Source organism: Peromyscus maniculatus, chromosome 23 (assembly GCF_049852395.1).
Source record: "Peromyscus maniculatus bairdii isolate BWxNUB_F1_BW_parent chromosome 23, HU_Pman_BW_mat_3.1, whole genome shotgun sequence".
Lineage (NCBI taxonomy): Eukaryota > Metazoa > Chordata > Mammalia > Rodentia > Cricetidae > Peromyscus > Peromyscus maniculatus.
Window position 1 is genome coordinate 10206288 of NC_134874.1, and position 20330 is coordinate 10226617.

At 45.9% G+C, this 20330-nt stretch overlaps 1 protein-coding gene across 6 annotated transcripts in view; it reads left to right on the plus strand.

The window, feature by feature from the left end:
* The window catches only part of Med13l (mediator complex subunit 13L), a 230795-nt gene that overhangs the window by 169537 nt on the left and 40928 nt on the right, over nucleotides 1-20330 (plus strand). For all 6 annotated transcript variants that reach the window (XM_076561227.1, XM_015997298.2, XM_076561225.1 and 3 more), the window contains 5 exons: nucleotides 9670-9815; nucleotides 11560-11754; nucleotides 12004-12192; nucleotides 15339-15504; nucleotides 17713-17817. In XM_076561227.1, the coding sequence (XP_076417342.1) occupies nucleotides 9670-9815; nucleotides 11560-11754; nucleotides 12004-12192; nucleotides 15339-15504; nucleotides 17713-17817 (801 nt within the window). The remainder of the gene's footprint in view (nucleotides 1-9669; nucleotides 9816-11559; nucleotides 11755-12003; nucleotides 12193-15338; nucleotides 15505-17712; nucleotides 17818-20330) is intronic.

Sequence of the window (20330 nt, forward strand, 5' to 3'; positions counted from 1 at the left end):
AAACACTTTGCAGGACAGTACTCTGAAAAGTTAAAATGTTAATCATTTTAAGCATTCTCCTTTTTTGTTTTGTAGCAACTAGATACTGATTGTGTGTGTGTATAAATGAATACTGCCGTACATTCACTTTCTAGGGTGGTATGCCCAAAGGATTGCATGTTTCCCGTTTGTTTTTTTACTTCAATGCTGATGTTGTCTTTGTGTTGAATAACTGTCTTTTAGTCAGCTCTATCTCAACATTCCTTTTTTTCTTTTTTCTCGGTTGGATTTTCCCTCCCTATGAAAAACTTCACGAGCTACACATCAGCCACTGTTGTGAGCACTGAGCACTTGCAGTGTGTAGCAGTCTTTGGCCTTCTGACACTGTCACTCAGCTGAAGGAAAGAAAGTACCTTGTTTATCTCTGGTGGTTTTAGCTGTTACAGCTACATTATGGATGAGAGCATATCATGGGCACTGCTGCCCACTAAAGCTAGAGGAAGCCACGTGTCTGGTGCAGCCGTCTGGCACTGGAAGAATGTGGGAGAGAAATATTTGGTGATGATAGCACACTACCAAATAAGTGTCTGCTCCTGTTTTATTTTCCTTTTGCTGGAAGACTGTGGCCTCCTTTGAGTACCGGTGAGTGAGATTTTGCAGTATTGCTGAGTATGAGGCCCTGTTCTCTGGCAGGCAAATGCCGAGTGTTAGAACACTTTTAAAGGACTTGCTACACCACACAGAGTGTCAGCTACTAGCTAGCTTGGAGAGATCTCAGAAGGCAGAAAGTGCATCCTAGCGTTTTTGCTTTCTTTCTCTGTTGAAGTAATGTATTTAGAAACCTAACCAGTATCGTTACTTTGAACAGGGACAGAAAGTAATCTCATGATATTGTATCGGTTCATATATACATTGGCTTCCACTAAGTAAATGATAGAAAATAGTAGTCAAATGAGGGGTTCTCTGGATCCTTCCCTCGTCATTTTCATGCTTCCTCTGATTCGCAGAGTGCCTGAGATAACCGATGCATAGTCTGAGGCTGAAGTAAATGAGGTCATCTGAGCAGAAGGGACAGTGGGATGGATAGGAGAGCAGTGTAGAGAAACCCCGCTAGGGAACAGAGGTCCCCATGTAGCTGGTCTCGTCCCCATGTAGCTGGTCTCGTTAGGTTTCTTTTGTGTCGCGGTTGGCTGTGGGGTGGCTTCCTGCTTCCTGTTGTTCACCTGAGTGATGGCAGCATCTTGCAGCTCCCATCTGCTTCGGCTTTCTTGGCAGATCACCTGTGCTGCTTGCTGGGTGTGCGAATGGAGGCAGATATCAGAGGTCTGAGCTCCACCCTGGCTGCCACTTAGACTCCCCGTGAGTGTCAGAACCTGTCATAAGGGTAGGGTGTTTTTGAAAACTGTAAGCACACATTTTATGATTTTCAAATATTCTATAAAATAGATCTTGTAACTTAGCATACACATACACTCTGGCAGTGGGGTGCCATGCAGGCAGGCAGCCAGACCTGCAAAGCCTTACCTGTTGGTCCTTAATAATGCATAAGGCGTTGGCGTTGAGTGAGGAGCGGTAATGAGAAGTATCTTTGGTTCCTTGTGACAGTCTCTCTCCTTTCCTCTTTTTCATAGTGACCCAGAAACTTAGGAGAGTCACTGCTTTAGACTTCTTGGGGGAAAATCTAAGCTTGTGCCTCTATTTATTTGTTCTTTAGACATGTTGCCACCTTGAAGCTCTGACTGACCTGGAACTCACTGTGTAGACCAGACTGGCTTCAAACTCATAAGGCCACCTGTCCACCTCCTGAGCACTGGAATTAAAAAGCTAGTGTTAGCCACCAGGCCTCTAAGCATGACTCTGGGTGCCTATGACAAATGTCACTTCAGTGTGTGTGTTCTCTCATTGAATATTAAATGAGCTTTTTAGAGACTGTGGACAGGTAATCTGACCTAGTGGTAACCTCTGGAGAAATCAGAATTCAGAACTTTGCTAAGTCTTGTTGGATTCTGTGTGCTGACGTCTGTTGATAAGCACACGGTACGGACGAGAGCAGACCTTGTACCCTTTTTGCTGTCTTGAAAACAGTCTTATATTGCTTTGCCCATCAAACTCTTGCAACCATTGGACCAAAGACAATTGAATTACAGCCATGGTATGTGAGGCCCTAGGGAGAAAACTTGGTCCTCTAGGCCACTATGACACTGCCCTTGCTTTGACACGGACGTGTGCTGCTCTGGTGCCAGTCCAGGAGCCCTGCAGTCTCAGAGAACTGATAAGCCACCAAAGGGACGGTTTCGTTGCTTAGGAACAGCTTAGCACTACAGATAGGATGGTAGAAAGAAAGCTCATTTTGCATGTGTGTGTCCACGTGTGTGTCCGTGTGTGCGTGTGTGCATGTGTGTCTGTGGGGTGTGTGGGTGTGGGTGTGTGGTGTGTGAATTAACAATGTCCAATGAGACCTCACTGTATTAGAACAGTGTACTTGGTAACCTTTTTAGTGGAGTGATTCTTTATTGAATTCCAGTGGTGATTTAAGAGTTAAAGTTCTGCACCGTCTCTCATAACAAAAGCATTTGCAGTTGGGGCCTCTGAGGTGATTTAGTAGCAGAGGCTCTTCCTGCCAAGCCTGAGGATCTGAGTTTGAGCCCCGGCCCCGAGGGCGCGGGAGAGCTGCCTCATGCTGTTGTCTTCCATGTGCGTTGTGGTGTCACTGCGGGCACACACACAGACACAATTAATATTACAGTTTAAGAAAAATAAAATATGCATGGTGACGTTTTCATTGCCTCCTTACAGGAAGAGGTAAGAGTTACTAAGGCCATCTCAGACTTGTGTGGAGTAATGTGCCCAGGCACTGCCCTCCGATAAAGGAGAGGCCTGACCAGCAAGAGACACCGGAAGCAAAGGGGGCCACATTTCTCAGGGAGACCATAAAGTACCAATGAGGGCCTATAGACTGAGGCAAGAGGCTTAGTTAATGGCAACTCAGAAAATTCCCAAACGATCAGTCGATTACGCAGAAAGCATTTAGATAAAATCACCTGCGAGTAGTCTACACTGTGACTCTGTTACTGCAACACTTTACACCGTAAAAAGAATGGGAGTTTATTAATATTCATAGTGCCTTGTGAAAGCCCATGGCATAGCTGCATTCTGAAAATCAGTGCAAGATGTGAAAATACCCTTGAAAAATACTGCAAGAGTGAAATGTTTGTGAGTGCTGCACTTTTCTCCTTTGCAATTCTGCATCTCTTTCCCAGATGCCTCAGCTGCAAGGCAGGGCAGTCCCTCGTGCTTTTTAAGTAAACAATATTCAAAGGTGCCTTTTTGGTTAAAAACCAAATTTACTTTAATAGGAAATCTTAAACAACCTCTTTCAAGGCAGGCTTGGCTGTCTTACACTGCACTGTGCTCAGGCAGCTTGGCTTGTATTTTGTTTGTGTGTTCTGTTTTGTTTTAGTTTCTCACTAAGTAACTCAGGCTAGTCTGAGACTCACCCAAAGTCCAAGCTGACCTCAGTGCACCAGGCGCCCCCCCCCCATGCCTGCCCCCAGGCTTTGTAAGCATTACATCTACTTCTGGAGGTCAGAGGACAGCAGCTTCCTTTCCTGCTGAGCTGCCCCCAGCTGTCTGCCTTCAACTCTTACCCTCCTGCCTTAGCCTCAAATGTCAGCTCGAACGAACGCCCTGCTCCTGAGCAGCCTTTTCTGTAAGTGACAAGAACTCAAGCAAAGACCTGGTCCTCAGGCACGAGGGAAGGGCTAGACAGATGTTTTTCTTATCATTTATAAAATATCGTATGTCTATCACTGAGTTAAACTCAGATCTGAACTCTAAACCTAGAGCTGGGTACGGTGGCACAGGCTTGTAATTCCAGCTATTCTGGAAACTCCAGTAGGAAGATGGCAAATCCAAAAGCCAGCCTGGGCTAAAAAGCCCTGGCATGTGGTTGCAGAAGAGCATGTGTACAGCACACCGCAGCAGCGGGCTCCACTCCTGGTGCTGCGCACCCCAGACTCTCCTCTAGCAAGGAAGGGGTTTGTTTTCATCCGTTCCTTAGACCCCATCTCTCCTAGCGGGCCCATTCATCCAGGGCTTCTACCCTCAAGCCGTCTTCCTTCCTAGGGCTCACTGAGTTCACAAGGGTCTGCCTCAGTCTCGCACACTGCCATCCTGTAAGCTCCCTGTAGGAAAGAGCCGTGTTTCATGTCCTCATCACCCGACAGTGAGTTGTCCACAGCACTAGCGCTTTGACTGGACGGCCACGTGTTCTAGTTCCATGTGAGGACTCCCCGAAAGAACAGCTGGTGCAGCAGTGGACATATGTAAAGAGGGGAGTCAGGTGTGGGAGGGGTGGGTAAGTGTCATCGCCAGCCATTACAAACTGTTTTCTAGTAAAGCATCTTTTTCCAAAAGTTTGCATATATTTAACTCTAGAACTCTAGCTGTCTTAGTGTCCTAGAAAAATGGTAGAAAGTTTTAGAAGAAAAGCAAACATTTTAGAGAAAAGTATCACAAACAAATTAAATATTTATGTAGTTTCTGCCCATATCAAGCTCATCTAAGTACAGCCCATGACAAGTGTGACCTGCTCAAAACTCACTCAAATGGATGGGACATCTCAAAATAGAAGCCCTGTGGCTGGGGCACACAGAAATGCTGAACCAAAATGATGAGGAGTAGAAGGACAGACGTTTCTCCTCCAAAAGAGCAGCAGAGCTAACCCCAGGTGTGATGCCATGTGGCACCAGCAGTGAGCGCACAGCCCAGGAGTGTGCAGTGGTCCTGGAGCTGGAGAGGGGGCTGGGTGGTGGAGTGCCAGGCTTCCTTTTCATCCTCCTGCTGGGGAGGAGGGGACCTGCTAAGCTAGTGAGCACCTGAGTGGATGGGTTTCCTGACACCATTCCCTGGTATTTACACACCAGTGCACTGGTCCCTCCGAGACAAGTGAATGGGTTATTTAAACCACTGATCTCTAAGGACACACTGCAGTGTATTGAGGGGTGAGGGCTTTACAGACACACGGCCCCATTTACCCAGGAGTCCTTTGAAACAAACCGCTTGGATGCCGCTACACTGTAGCTTGAATAAAGCAAAGCTGTGGGGGGGTGGGGGCAGGGCCTGACTGCACATGAAGTTTAGCTCCTCTGTTGAAAACAGCTCAAGGAATTGTTTCAACAGCATCAAGGCCTTTAGAAGGACATTTGATGAACAGTTCCAGGTAATTATTACACCATTTCTTGCTTTTACTTTTCCAACATGACACAACTTTTAATTTCTTCAAATAGGCGGAAAATACAAAGAACAAACCTTATGAGGACTTTGTTATGAGTGCTTCCTGGTGGTCATTGTTTTTCTTGAATCAGACTTTTAAAAAATAAAGCTCAGGGATCCAAGAGGTAGCTCAGTGGTCCAGAGAGCTCACTGCACAACCTTGAAGACCTGAGGTGGGGTCCCAGCAGCAAAAGAATAAGCTGGTGTGGTCTTATACTCACTTGTAACCCCAGTGTGTGTCGGGTGTGTGTGTGGGGGAGACAGGAGAATGGACAGGTGGGGCTTGCTAGCTGCCAGCCTAGCTGAAAAACACGAGCTCCAGCTTTGGAGAACAGTGTGTGATGGAGGTAAACAACACTCCCCTCTGTTCACCATGCACACGTAGGTGTACATACTATTGTGTGTACGTTCACAATACCTTTTTATGAATGTACACTATATTTTGCGCATGTATGTGGAGGAGGGAGGAGAAAAGGGGGTTAGAAAAAGTTTCTAAAGAAGCAGAACTAGCCAGGTGGTGGTGCACACCTTTAATCCCAGCACTTGGGAGGCAGAGCCAGGTGGATCTCTGTGAGTTTGAGGCTAATCTGGTCTACAGAGTGAGTTCCAGGACAGGCACCAAAACTACGCAGAGAAACCCTGTCTGGAAAAACAAAACAACCAAACAAAAAAAGAAATACAACTAAACTGGTAACTGAGTCACACAGTTGAGAACTCTCCTCCGCCGCCACGGTTCTGGTCTGCTGCCCTCCTTCCTTGTTTCCTTTTCTCTCCTGTTCCCTTCTTCCTCTCTTCTCACCTTCTTGGAGCTTGTTAGGAATATCAACCCACCGAAGGGCAGAGAGATGGCTCCAAAGTTAATCTTTTTTAAAAGATGTATTTATGTTTGCCTTATGTGCATTAGTGTTTTGGCATGGGTGTTGGGTCCCCTGGAACTGGAGTCACAGACAGTTGTGAGCACCATGTGGGTGCCGGGAATTGAACCTGGGTCCTCTGGAAGAACAGTCAGTACTCTGAACCACCGAGCCAGCTCTTCAGCCCTAAAGCTAATCTTGCTGCTCTTTGGTTTGGTTCCAAGCTCCTACACAGAGGCTTACAACCCTGCTACTCCAAACTCCAGGGATCAGTACTTTCTTCTGGTCTCCTCAGACCCATGCACATACATAGTGTGCATAAACTCATGTAGGCAAACACACATAAAACAAATCTGAGAGAATGTTCAACCCTAAAATACTCCCGTATACATCATGTGTATCATGTGTATTGGTACAGTCCTGTGTTTTCACTGTTGATTTACAAATCTGACGGCATGTTACATACATAATGCACCAGATGGTAGGGATCCAAGTGAACGGCCATGTCTGCATGAGCTAGCTAATGGGAACAGCACTGACTTCACCTGATTACAGCTGTGCCTCTGTGCATGCCTATAACCCAGACAGTCTGACCCTGTCCTCTCTGGAGGACACTGCCTGGATTGTACTGGAGTGCCTGAGAGAAGTACAGAGACTGCCGTGTCTGTGCATCTTTGGAGACAAGGGTGAGTGGGCAACAGCACACCAGTGGATTATGACTTGGATTAACTGATGAAATGACACAGACTTTTATCAGTGCGGCCCTTCCCACCATTTTAGCAGTGCCGTGACCAAATAATCAGAATGTTGTACACGGCATCCGGGTCACTGGCAATCATCAGAGCCAAATGGGACAGAAGGAAGTGTCATGGACAGTGATATACAGCAGGAACTAGAGGCAGGACCTGTCTGATCTTACCTCAGTTGCTTTCTGTGTGGCATATGGCCAGCATCCACAGATAGAATTGCCTTCCACTCACCTCACGGCTAGGCTCTAAGTGTGTTGTCCCACAGGAATTTTATGGCAGTGTAAGCAAACTGTGTGTGCATGTACTTCCCTGCTTTCACTTGGTAGAAGTACACTGTCCACACTATTTCGAAACCTGGTTCTCCCTCCTAACAGTTTCCACTGAGTGTGCCTGAGTCTGTCTGAGCATCTAAGCAGTGGCAGAACGGAGCCTCTGGAGGCAGCCGTCTGCATTTACCATTGCTCCGCAGATGACAGAAGTCCTCAGAGATGCAGTGAGCTGCCAGCAGAGCTCAGCCACTGTCACTTCAGGATCTCCCCCGCCCCCACTTTGTTCTTACACTCTTCTTGCCTTATTTTAATTCTCTTTTCTAAAAAGACATTTTGCTTTTATAGTAGTCAATGGTAAAAATAAGTGATTGATTCAGTTCTTCTTCTTTTTTAATTCATGCCTTTCCATTCTTTGTAGGGTATGTGAGAATGCAAATGAATACTGTTTGACATTCACCTAACAGTTCTTTTTCGTCAGCTAACGTTTTACAAACAAATACATCACCTCTCTGCTATTTTGCACACACTAATCCTTTGGTTGAGTCAAGTGCTTTGCCTTTTTAAAAAAGTCTCCTTTTTGGCTCTTCACACCATTCCTGTTCCTCCGTGTACAGTTTGCAAACTCCGCTCTGCTCTCATCACATCTGCTCCTTGTTGCCTTCCCACTTGCTTGCCTGTGCGTTCTGCTTCTGAACTGCTCTGTTCATGTCCTTCTCCCTGGAGGACTGCATCGGCGTTTGGACTGTCCTTGCTTCCGTGTGCTTGCGTCTGGCATGGCTTTTGTTCCTGTGTTTCTCTTCTCATCTCTCCTAGGGTGACGACCACCAGCCCATTAACTCTGCACATCTGCACACATGCTTTGCACTTAGTGGCTGATAACTGGTCACCTTCATTTTCGTGCACAGTTGGCAACAGAGCTGTACTACACACCCATGACTCCCGACAGTTTTTATAAACCATGGTGCACTGAGAATGGTGGGTGCGTACATAGGATGAGTCAGGCCAGCCTCTTGGCTGAAAGAGAGCCAGTCCACAGTCAGTAAAACTATGTTTTGCCTCTGTTGTGTGCTAGATATGGTTCACGTTCCTAATTACCATTTTTGTAAGGGACAGCCTGTATTTACAGTTGTTTTATGTCTGTATGGCTTTAAACATGTTTGTCTTTTGTGAACTTGAAATTTAGATGTATGATTATCAATAAGCCTTTAAGTTTTTTTTTAAAAATTCTCCCCAAATAAGCCACATTTTTGCAGTGTTATATTGAACATTTACTTACAAGACCAAATGCATCCATCCTTTGACAAAACTTCACATTCTTAGTAAAGCACAAAACACCGCTTTGCAAGAACAAGATCATCAGCCAGGAACATGTGTGCTTCCCCTGTGGTAATGATGGGCTTAGCTCGTTTTCTGTAAAGTCATTAGGATTGTATACTAGAAACAAATCTCAGGGCTTTTTTTTTTTTTTTAATTTGAGGAGTGCTTTGAATATGCCCTGTAATATTTTGAAGACATGGTGAACAGAAGCTGCTTTCCAGAGGTGGCTGCGTTAGTGGCATGATTTGGTTCATAGGTAAATGTTCTCGGGAGCACTTTGAGAAATGAGGGTGTAACTGGTGCTGGCTCAGGGCCAAAGTTAACAACTTGGAAAGAATATGCCACTGTAGAATTTTTCCCTCCAGACACTTTGTTCTTAAAAGTCAATTTTTTTCTTATTGTGTGTGAAATGGAGAAGTGGATTGTTTCAACAGAATTTTATGACCTGAGATAAATTATAAGTGAGGCATAGTGGCACACACCTGTGGTCCTAGCTACTTATGAGGCTGAGGCAGGAGGATTTTAAGTTCAAGGCTAGTCTGAACAACATAGCAGGACCTCATGTCAATAAGTAAGTACACAAAGAAATGGAATGTAAATTGTAAAACTAGATTCTGTTTTACCCTTGTGTCCTGTGGCGACTGCATCCCCAAGTCATGGTATAAGCACGGCTCCCTCCGTTCCTGCTCTGTTGTTCTTCTGAAGGGGTCTCCACGTGTAGTCCAGCTGAGCCCAGAACCTGGATGTGTCTTCCTGCCTCGGACTCCCATGTGTGCTCGGATGGCAGGCTCCTGCCAGCCTATTACTGCTTTTAAGCCGGGAACTTTAACACTGTAGTTATGTTGTGAGCTGTACATTTGACACTTTTATTATATTGTACCCCAAATAAGCAAAACCATTTTGTTTTCTCTGAAATGGGATACAATCTGAACTCCAATGCTTTTTGATCTTGTTCATAATCCACTTTTCAAAGTAATCTGTAAAAACTCCGTTTCCTCCTTTATTGACCTAACAGGGTTTTGAGTGTTTGCTGTGCAGGAGGCCTGTGGGTTCTCCTGTCTCTAGCTGACAAGGGAGCCTCATGTGCTAATAGGGACATTCTGCAGAGCACCTCTGCGGGTTAGGAACTAACACCTGTTTGTATCATGCCATGCACGCGTGCCCAGGTGCTGCCCGGCACTGCTTCCTGCCAAACATGAAACGAGTCTCTGGTTCTTTGTCTTTCAGCGAGCATTTGTCCTGTGCTTTCACATTCTTTCTTCACGGAGAAAGTAACGTGTGCACGAGTGTGGAGATTGCTCAGCACCAGCCAATCTATCTGATCAGCGAGGAGCACTTACACATGGCTCAGTCTTCACCCGCGCCGTTTCAAGGTCAGTCAGAGGCCTGCCTTGCCCACTGGGCTGTGGTGGGGTGGGTGGGAGTGTTGTGAGGAGGGCTCAGTGTAGTAGGAGGGCCTTGAATGGGTGATTTAAAGGTAAGCATGATCAGTTAATGACAGAGAAGACCCACCCCCATTTCTCAGGTGAACACATGTATGACATATGACTTGTAAAGCTGTGTAAGTCTCTTCAGAACAAAGTAAGATTGACAAGCATTGAAGGCCATGGTCCCTGGGCCACTGGACGCACAAGCCAAAGGGCTGTCATTGTCTGCTCTTCTGCAGTGAGATAACTGACAGGTGGCCGCTTGCCAGGGATGGCAGTGACTTTCCAGAGTCCACACTAGTTTACAGTTTCTTCAGTGATGTTAGTGTCGGTATTATTTTCTTTTAATTACACACCATGGATAAGTATCCAGCTATAACTTGACTTTATACATTGGTATCTTCATCACTGATTACCTTCACCATCTTGCTGTCCCCAAATAACTGTCTTTTTGATTTCACTAAGCATTCTAAATCTGTGTCCTAATCTAGTTTTTAACTGTTAAAAACCATGAAAGGGCTCATTCTAATTTATCATTTCTAGAGATGTCTGGCTGAAAAGGTATGACATGCAGAATATAATTAGCCCCTCCCCATATGTTCTGATTTATTAAAGAAATAATAAAGATCAGTCCACTCTAAGTGGGGAATGTAAGTTCACCTTAAGTGGGGAGAAGCCTTGAATTTTTTTACCTGGTTCTAAGTCTTACCAAGAGACACCCCTGCCACCATTCTTCATCATCATTTACATCTCATTAAACCATAAACTTGAGACAGCTGGGTGGTCTTTAATTCCAGCACTGGGGATGCAGAGCCAGGCGGATCTCTGTGACTTTGAGGCCAGCCTGGTCTACAGAGTGAGATCCAGGACAGGCACCAAAACTACGCAGAGAAACTCTGTCTCGAAAAACCAAGAGGTGAAAGGGGTACTTCCCACTCAAGGGCACACATGGGTATACACACAAGGCTGCACGTGTACATGCAGTGTATATGCAAAGCCAAGGTCGGGGGGGGGGGGGGGGGATACTTCCCACTACTTGAATTTTCTGAGTCCCCTGGAAAGGATTATTTGGGAGACCTGTTCCCAGGGTCACAGTGTAAATACCATGGTGACTGCCGTTTGTTTCTGACTCCACCAAAACAGAACTTTTGTCAGCTCCATACTGGAGTTGAACGTGAGAATGTTTATCACAGACCCCTCGAACAGTCACACTGAACTCACAAGTAAGCTGTAAGCTTCAGGCTCTGTGCATTAAGACCCTCTATCAGGAGCTTTATTGTTGTTATAGTATCATATATTCCATACATCCTCTATTATTCTTTGATTATGACATATGTAATGGGTCTCAGGATCTACATCAGTGTTCAAGTGCCAGACAGTCTGGGTATCCATGCCAAATGTGGTGTTCATGTTGAACAGCCATTATTGCGTAGACAGGCATGGATTTTAGTGTGCAGATGGTTGATATCATATATATTGATAGAATTGAAAGTGTAATGCTATCCCTACTTGATTTCCTCCAAAAATGGATGTAATTAAAATGCACATAAATAATTCTAAAATAAACTTAAAAACCACACTGTGAAAGACTGTAGGATATAAAACAAAGGACATGAAGTAGTGCTCTGTTTTAACCTAAAATGACCAAATATATAGGATTATATGTAATAATTATTTCTCCTTTTCTTAGTACTGGTGAGTCCTTATGGCTTAAATGGCACGCTAACAGGGCATGCATACAAGATGTCAGACCCAGCCACCCGTAAGCTGATTGAGGAATGGCAGTACTTCTACCCAATGGTGCTGAGGAAGAAGGAGGAATCCCGAGAGGAGACTGAGCTGGGATATGATGATGACTTCCCTGTAGCAGTTGAAGTCATTATTGGTAAGAAAGCCTTTCCGTGAAGAACTTTATTCTAGCTCCATGGTTAATTTAAAGAGGTGACCACTCAGACACTTCAGATTGTCGCATCTGTGCCCTGTGCTCCATGTGCTGTCATGGTGACTCTGGGACACAGCTCAGGCAGGTGTGCTCCTGCTATACTTTCTTCTTCTGTTGACCTGCTCACTGTGACAGTGGACTTGAGTGTGTGGACACTCTCTCAGGCCTGTTCCTTGCTGTCCTTCCTCACAGGTGGTGTCCGGATGGTCTACCCGTCAGCTTTTGTGTTGATCTCTCAGAATGACATCCCGGTTCCTCAGAGTGCTGCCAGTGTCGGAGGCCAGGTCCCAGTGGCGCAGCAGGGGCTTGGTAGTGTGAAAGACCCCAGTAACTGTGGGATGCCTCTGACGCCTCCCACTTCTCCAGAGCAGGTGGTTATAGGTGAGTGCAACCGAGCATGCTCCTGGGAAGAATTCCTAGAGCTTCAGCAGCGTGCCAGACTTCCTGCTGAACATGGTGGAGACTGGAGAAGAGCAGAATGTGTGGTCTCAGAGTTGGACCTGTGCCATCTGAGTCTCTACTCTAAGGACAGTGTTGGCCTCCTTCTTGGTTCTGCACACGTACTTCCTCAGCACGCTTATATCCACGTTTCTACCCTAGGACAGAAAACTCTATGTGGGTTGATTTGTTTCTGTTTGTTTTAAACAAACGGCAAATACTGTGTTAGCTTTGTTTGTGTCATGTGACCTAATACCTGAGAGAAGCACTTCGGGAGAAAGGGTTTGTCTGGTTCCACTTGTACAGAGTCAGTTCTCCACGCTGGGCTGCATTCATTCGGACCGAGCATTATGGTGAGCCTTTGTTGGATAAGAAGTGAGAAGCACATAGAACAAGTGGCCAGGGCCAGATTGTAGTCCAAGGACACACCCTCAGTGCTCCATTTCCCCTGCCAGGTCTTGCCTGCAGCCAGGTCCCGCCTGCAGCCAGGTCCCACCTGCAGCCAGGTCCCACCTGCTCCCTGTTACCACCCCCAGTGATCCCACCCCTCTGTGACCTGGAGAGATTCCTTACAGATCCCCCACGCCACCCGCAGGTGTTTCCTAGTCCAGTCCAGCTGACAGTCAGAGTTAACTAACCATAACAAGGACTGACTAGGCCAGGAATGATTGGAACCTTGGCCCAGCTGACAGCGGCTACCCAAGGACAAGTATGCAGTGATTCTCTCTCTACCATGACAAAGTTGGGCTAGCCTGAGGGGCTCTGAGTAGGTGCTGGGTCCTGTAGTGGTCTGCCTTCTGATGCAGACACTTGGCAGTTCACACCTTCATTCATGCAAACAGAGATTGCTTGAATTGAGACCAGTTTGCCCACTGTTGAGTAAGAGACTTCCTGTACTAATACTCTTGGCTAGAATCAGCTTGTTTTAATTGGTGGTCGCCAGCACTTGTGTTATGTGTAATTCAGAGATGGCTTACAGTATACAGGAAGATGTACATAGATTAATGCAACCATTTCATGTGCAGTACTCATGGGTCAGCACATCCCTCCCCAGCCTTGGGTGAGGCTGCACACAGGATCATAGAGCAGAGCATTTGTGAGACCCTTCCTGAAGAGGTTAGCCATTGACCAATTTTTATTATAACTAAATGGAAAAAGGAAATACTTCTTTATATTTTGTAGTGATCCTCATAGTCAAGCTTTCTTGATATAAAGACCCTATCTGTCAGTATTTTGAGTAGTTCAAATTGTACTTAAAAATTTGTATTCTTAACAATTGGACTACTTTAAATTTTCATCGTTTTAGTTTATCTGATTGTTTATCCGTTTGTTTCCAGATACTTAGTGAAATTTGTGTTAACTTCAAAATGAGCCTTGACCTCCAGTCACTTCAGAACTCTGAAGTCCACAGTTCAAAAGCAAGAGGCTCTGTCCATGATGAGTTTTGTTGTGGCTTTTGTAACTCTGGATCATTGCATGTCTTCCCCATAGCTCTATGTATCACTGCACTGGTCCTTGGGGAAGTGTTCTCCCCCTGTTCCTCATTCTCTAAAATAACCCGCACGAAGGGTTCTGGTGTCTTTGTAGTCAAATGACCTAGTCCAGATGTCCCAGGATACAGTGCTGAGCTAGGGTTTGGCATTGTCTGTTGGCCACTCCCATAGAGAGAAGGTTGCCTTGCTCCTGACTGTCAAAAGCACTTCTGATAGGCCAGCCGGGCTGTCGGGCTGGCTAGTGCTGCTGAGATCACCCTGTCCTTCCAGACAGCTGGCTCTTTCTTCTTTTGGAGGCCTTGAAAAGCAGAGACAGCAACTTTCAGACCCATGAAGAGTGTTCCCCTGCTGCTCACAGCATTGCCATGGATGTTTGAGGGAGGCTTGTTATCTGCCTTGATGATTCCTTTGTCTAGTTCTTTGCACAGACACCTGAGAACTAGTTGGAAAATGAATTATTTTGCACAGTGAACTGAAAATGAGAAAAAGAAGAAGAAGAAGGAGGAGGAGGAGGAGGAGGTGGAGGAGGAGGAGAAGGAAGTAGTGAAGTTCAGGGTCTCCTGACTCCTGCACTGTGTTCATCTGCAGTGTTAGTGCTTTGGGGGAGAGAAGGCTTCGGCTGTTGGAAGTGTGGGTGTTGCCGGCTTTGTTTTGTTGTTTTTAATGGGGACAGGCCTAAACATTCCACAAAGCAAAGTCCATGATGCAGTCGTCTTGGAGAGTATTTGTATTAGAAAGGACACTTCAGATACTTTCAAGAGAGCAGTGCACCTTTTCCAGAGTCTGTACAATGACTTTTTTTGGTCAAGGTGTACTTTTTGTACTTTTGTGTGTTGAGGACAGAGCCCACAGTACATTTGTTAAATCAAACAAGAGAAAGTCAAGAGCTTCAGCAACCAGTGCCATTGTAGTGGGTGTGGCCAGAAGGATGGGCCATCCATCAACGGGCTTGAGGCCCTAATTAGGCACATTTGAGAGAAGTCATGAGTCCCCCCCACCCCGCCCCCAATAGCCTGTGGAGATGCCCCCTTCAGGATTTTAGCACTAAGCTTGGCTAACTGGTGTTAGAAGTAAGGCAAGCGGTTCCACACAAGAAGCTGTGTGCTAGTAAATTCTTCCTCTTGCTTGGGTACTGTGTGCTTTTATTACACAGCTGCTTAGCTGGATGCGCATGGCCTGTGCTGCTGTCTGCCCCGAACTGTACTGATTGCCTTCAGGTTCTGAACTCTGCTCAGTAATGTGTGCTTGCATTTTAAATACCACAATTATGACCCCTTCCTTACAAATTAAGTTGCATCTAAAACAAATGGGATAAGATGTTGCTGCATGTCTTCCCAGGTGCCATGCATATGTTTATCAGGTCTGCTGCTTTAGAAAGAACACAGAAAATCATACAGACTTGGGCAAGTTGGTATTGGTTGTTAGTGGTGTGTGTGTGGTGGGGGCCAGATTTCCTCATTCCCATAGATGGTGTTATTGCCAGGGGGTAGGAGACAAAGCCTCACAGATAGGAGTTTGGCAGTTAAAATATGCAGCAGTCTGTGTACCACGCACACCTGTGGCAGTCCTGATGTTGTAATTGTGCTTGTTTTCCAGGTGAGAGTGGAGGCGTGCAAAGTGCTGCCAGTCACCTTGGTTCCCAAGACGGGGGGATGATAACTATGCACAGTCCAAAGAGATCGAGGAAGATCCCTCCTAAACTCCACAATCATATGGTCCATCGAGTCTGGAAGGAATGCATCCTCAACAGAGCCCAGTCTAAGTATGTGTGCATCACCGTTAGTGATATCTACTTGACTGCAGGGTGATGAGGGCAAGTCAGGCACATGTACAGCTGTGTGACCAAACCCGAAGGTCTCCAAATTGTCATTTTTATGATGAAACTCAGTGGAATGTGATCTAAAACAAAGAGTTAGAAACAAAGCACCTCTCTATCTGATATGATTATTGTGGAAAATTCTCAGGTTCCAGAGCATCTGAAGATTGGCATGGTGTTGATGTGACATTTGCTGGCAGGGACAGCTCAGACTTACCCTGATGGTCAGAATGGCCGTCAGGGTCTGGCTTCTTGGTGTGCTGCGTATGAATGGTTCCCAGGTACAAAGGGAAACAAACTTCTTGGACAGTGGTTGTCATGTGTTGGCCTTGTTTTCACGGCCACTGCACACCTGGGTGATGCTGCACACCTGGGGTTGCTTTGAGGGCACTGTGTCCCTCTGCCAGCTGTTCTGCTCCTGCCTGCTCTATTTGACATGCTACATGTGTGTGTATGTCTATAGAGAGAGAGGTATAGATACACATACATGTATATTATTTTTACCTCTCTTTTATGTGTATGTGTGTTTTGTCTGCATGCCTGTCAGTGCACCACTTGCATGCCTGATACCCACAGAGGTCAAAAGAGGATGTGGGATCTCCTGGAACTGGAGTCGTGGATGGTTGTGACTGCCCTATCAGTGCTGGGAACCAAAAACCCGGAGTCTTCTCCAAGAGCAGCCAGTGTTCACAACCCCTTTGCCAACCATCTCTCTAGCCTCTATTGTTACTGTTCATAAGAAGCAGTGCCACCTGGGCTCATGTCTATAATCCCAGCACTCAGGAGGCAGAGGCAGGTGGATTTCTGAGTTCCAGACCAGCCTGGTCTACAGAACAAGTTCCAGGGCAGCCAGGGCTACACAGGGAAACCTAGTCTCAAAAAACAAACAAAAAAACCAGAAGCAGTCCCTCTCTGAGGCCAGAGAGGTGTTGGATCCCAGGACATGGAGTCATAAGCAGTTTTGAGCTACCAGACATGGGTCCTGGGAACCAAACTCAGGTGCCCTGGGACAGAGCAAGCAGTGTTAAGCACTGAACCACCTATCTGGCTTGTCGTATGGATGCTCTTGTTGATAACTAATAACTACTCACCTAGAAGTGACTTAAATGCTTCTAAAGAGAATGCTGTTCAAAGTTCTGTGTGCAGGGTAATACCTGACCTTTGGACCAAACATTTGATACTAAATGTTTACTTTTGGACAATTTGATTCTGGAATAGGCCATTGAAGGTGTGCTAGATAAACTCTAAAATAATTGTATAGAAGGTCATAGTCTAGGACTTGAAGACTATCCCCAACACTTAGAAATGATCTTTCCTTCATAATAACTGGTGCAAATATGTCTACTTCTATCTTCCATGCCTTTTCCAGTCAGCTTTCTTTCTCACTACCTTCCGTTTTTACTCAAAACTAGCCTTAGACCTCTGTTGTTTCTGACAAACCATGGCCCTCTCTTCCTAGCACAGAGTAGGGAGCCAAGACACCCAGGGAGGTAGGAAAGGCTGTGTCTCGGGAGTGAGTCTGCAGTAGAGCCACTGGGAAAAAGTCCCCACGCACTGCCTGTGGTCCGCTTCCATTGGTTCATTACTAAGGACATGTGGGTGTGGGAGATAGTTTTGATTTCCGCTTTTTAGTTCACATTACAAGTTCTAGAATATTGTCTTTAGATGCTATTTAATAGTGCAGGAGTTTCGAGAGTGACTTAACAACATATCAGAGTATATATAATATGTAGATGTTGTCAAACGATAATTTAGAAATTCTTTCACACTTTAGATGACTTTGTCTGTATCGTGTATGGGGAGATGGAGGGTGCGGGGTAAGTGTCCGCTACTGAAGCCAGGCCTTGCTCCTGCCAGGCAGAAGGGACTTTCGAAAAGAAAATGACAGTGAATGATCCTGGGTGTTGATCATTGCTGTAAATACTAAATCCATGCTAATGCCAGGTAATCTTACAAGGAGGGGCATTTTGAACCCTGCTTCTGTATGTATAGCAGATAGGTCATTTACCCCTTTAGTAGCTCTGGATTAATTTATCAGCAGGATCCGTTACTGTGTAAAATGTATTCACACCTTAAGAGAAAAAAGAAAGACTTTTTCTCTATAGAGGAATGAGTTATCATGTTTGTACTTAGTCACATTTTTACCCTTTCCAGGAGGAGCCAGGTGTCAACTCCCACTCGGGAAGAAGAGCCTGCTCACAGTCCTGCTGCTTGGGATTTTGTGGACCCAACCCAAAGAGTCAGCTGTTCCTGTTCCAGGTGGGTGTGGACAGGCAAGCAGCAGCCACAGAGAGCCTGGCCCACGCTGCTGGCCAGCCATGGGCCTCACAGACCACTGCATCTCAATCTTTATTTGCCAGTAAGGAAGGAAATAGCTTTGTCTGGTCTGCAGAAGATAATTCTGTTGTCAGGATTCAGTGTTTGAAAACAGGGTGGCTGAAATCAGTAGAACTGTGATAAGGCGACCTCTCAGATCCTTTCTGTTGGTGACTTTTGTTACCTTTAGAGGTGCTGAAAGCTGACGTTACTGTAGTTGTGGAGTGTTTTGACGGCCCCTAGAGGTTTGCCTTTCATCCCTTGACTTACCTACCAATCACTGTGTGACAGACAGACAGTTCAGGGTCTTATTGCCATGGATTTTAAGAGGAGACAAACTTCATCTCCGAGTTCACTGATGATTAGAACAGGCCTTGCATTTTCACTCAGTGTCTAGAGTTTCTAAAGCATAGGTTTCTCGTGTGGCTTTCATTAGCCGTCTAGAAATGTCACTGGAGATGGTCTGTTCAAAAGATGGCCATCATTTCTCAGTTCAGGGCTTTTACTGGGGTGTTAGTGGATTGACTTGGAAAAGGGAAGCAGACCCTTTCCATCATCTCTGATAGAGTAATGTCGGCCCTGTTCCGGTCTCGCTGACCCAGTGCTCTTAGCAAGTGCTGACTCAGTAGGCAGCCGCCTCTTCGAGGAGGTTAGCCCAGTCACACTCACAGTTGACTTGCTGTGGAGGGGTTTGTAAAGGAGTTGTTGGCTCACTAGGCCTCCTCTCTGAGCACATGCTGCTCTCCCTCCTGTCTTGGGGCAGATGTCGTTTGCGGTAGCTGAATAATGTATGTTGTTTTTGACTCTTGACTATTGGAAATGGGGGTGTGGTGTACCTTTAGCAGGTATGTGTGGTATACACTTTGGCAGGTTTAACTTGAGCCTATCCTTCTTTTTCCTGATCTTTTCTGTGATCTGAATTTTCACTTAAAACATTCTTTTACTGATTAGTTAAAGAAATCATTAGTTAAAGAAATCTTTTCATTAAAAGAAAACCAGCTGTCATACATTATTGGGGGTGCGTTTCAAGTATATATAGTATATCTATATATAAGTAAATAAATAATGTTTTTGTGCTCTGGGATTATCACACTGGTTTTTAGCCAAACTCTTATTCCCAAGACTTTTCCTAGCAGCCACTGCGCTGCCTCCTGCATGCTTCCCAGCCTTCTCAAACCCTGGGCCCTCGTCTTTCATTGTAGGGGGCCTTTGAGAAGCATCCTTGTGTCAGGCAAATGGCTTTGTGATAGAACACTTTCCTAACTCTTTTATACAGGCAGCCTTGGGTCTAAGCCCCAGCCAGCACTCAGAAAAGAAAGACAGACTTTACAGCATTGTTTCCCACAGACCTGCCCACTATTATGCTGTTTCCCTTGGTCACCTGGATCCGGTCTGTCACAGACATTTGCTCTGAGATGTCTGCTGTAGCCTTTCATTGCAGCCACCGGTGTCCCTGCACTTCGTGGCTCTGCTCTCCACGTCACTCAGGCTGTAGCTATGGTGCCTGGGGCTTTGGCACATGCTCTTGGTACAGGGTACATTCCTGCTCTTAACATTGTGCAGCTGAGTCATTTGATGGAGCTGGAAGAGCTGGCTTCAGAAAGCTTAGACACATTACAGCAAAGCCTTTCTCTGAAGAGTCTGCCCAAGAAGCCTGCAGAAGGCCTGGAGAGATGGCTCAGAGGTTAAGAGCACTGACTGCTCCTCCAGAGGTCCTGAGTTCAATTCCCAGTACCCACATGGTGGCTCACAACCATCTGTAATGAGATCTGGCGCCCTCTTCTGTATACACAATAAATAAATAAATCTTTAAAAAAAGAAAAAGAAAAAGAACGGAGAAAGAAAGAAAAGAATCCTGCAGAAGACAGGTAGAGCTCACCCTCCCAGGGAAAGTCCAGGTCTGTGTAGAAAGGGTTAGAAATGAGACCTGGAAGACAGCGAGACCTGAGGTGCTGCTCCCTGATTACTGTGCCCTTGTTGCGTAAAACACACCTCCCCTGGACTTTCCTTGATAGCCTTTTTCCAAGTCAGGGTTTCTGTTTGTTTGCTTGTTTGTTTAAGGGCAGGTTTTTAGAGTAGTGAAGAGTTGACCAGAGTGTTTGCAGGTTATCTGCTGTAGGACTGCCAGGCCTATGGAATGGTCCACTCCTCTCACTGTTTAACAGCCGAATGGAGCGGGCTGTCCATTCTGTTGTCCCACTAACCCATCCCATTATGCCACACAAATCCCTTTTACTGCCCACAAGGGCATCATTTGGTTCAATGCAGCAGTAATTTAATGCCACCCAAGTAGCCTCGGAGTCACCGCTGCACCACAGGAGAGCTTGCAGTCTTCCCTTGGAGTGATTTACAGACGGAGAAGCTGGCTGACCTGCTGTGGAACTTGGCTGAGCAGAGTAAACTTGGCATCATTTAGTGGCCTGATCGAGCCATTCCTCAGGCCTGTGGTTGCCAAG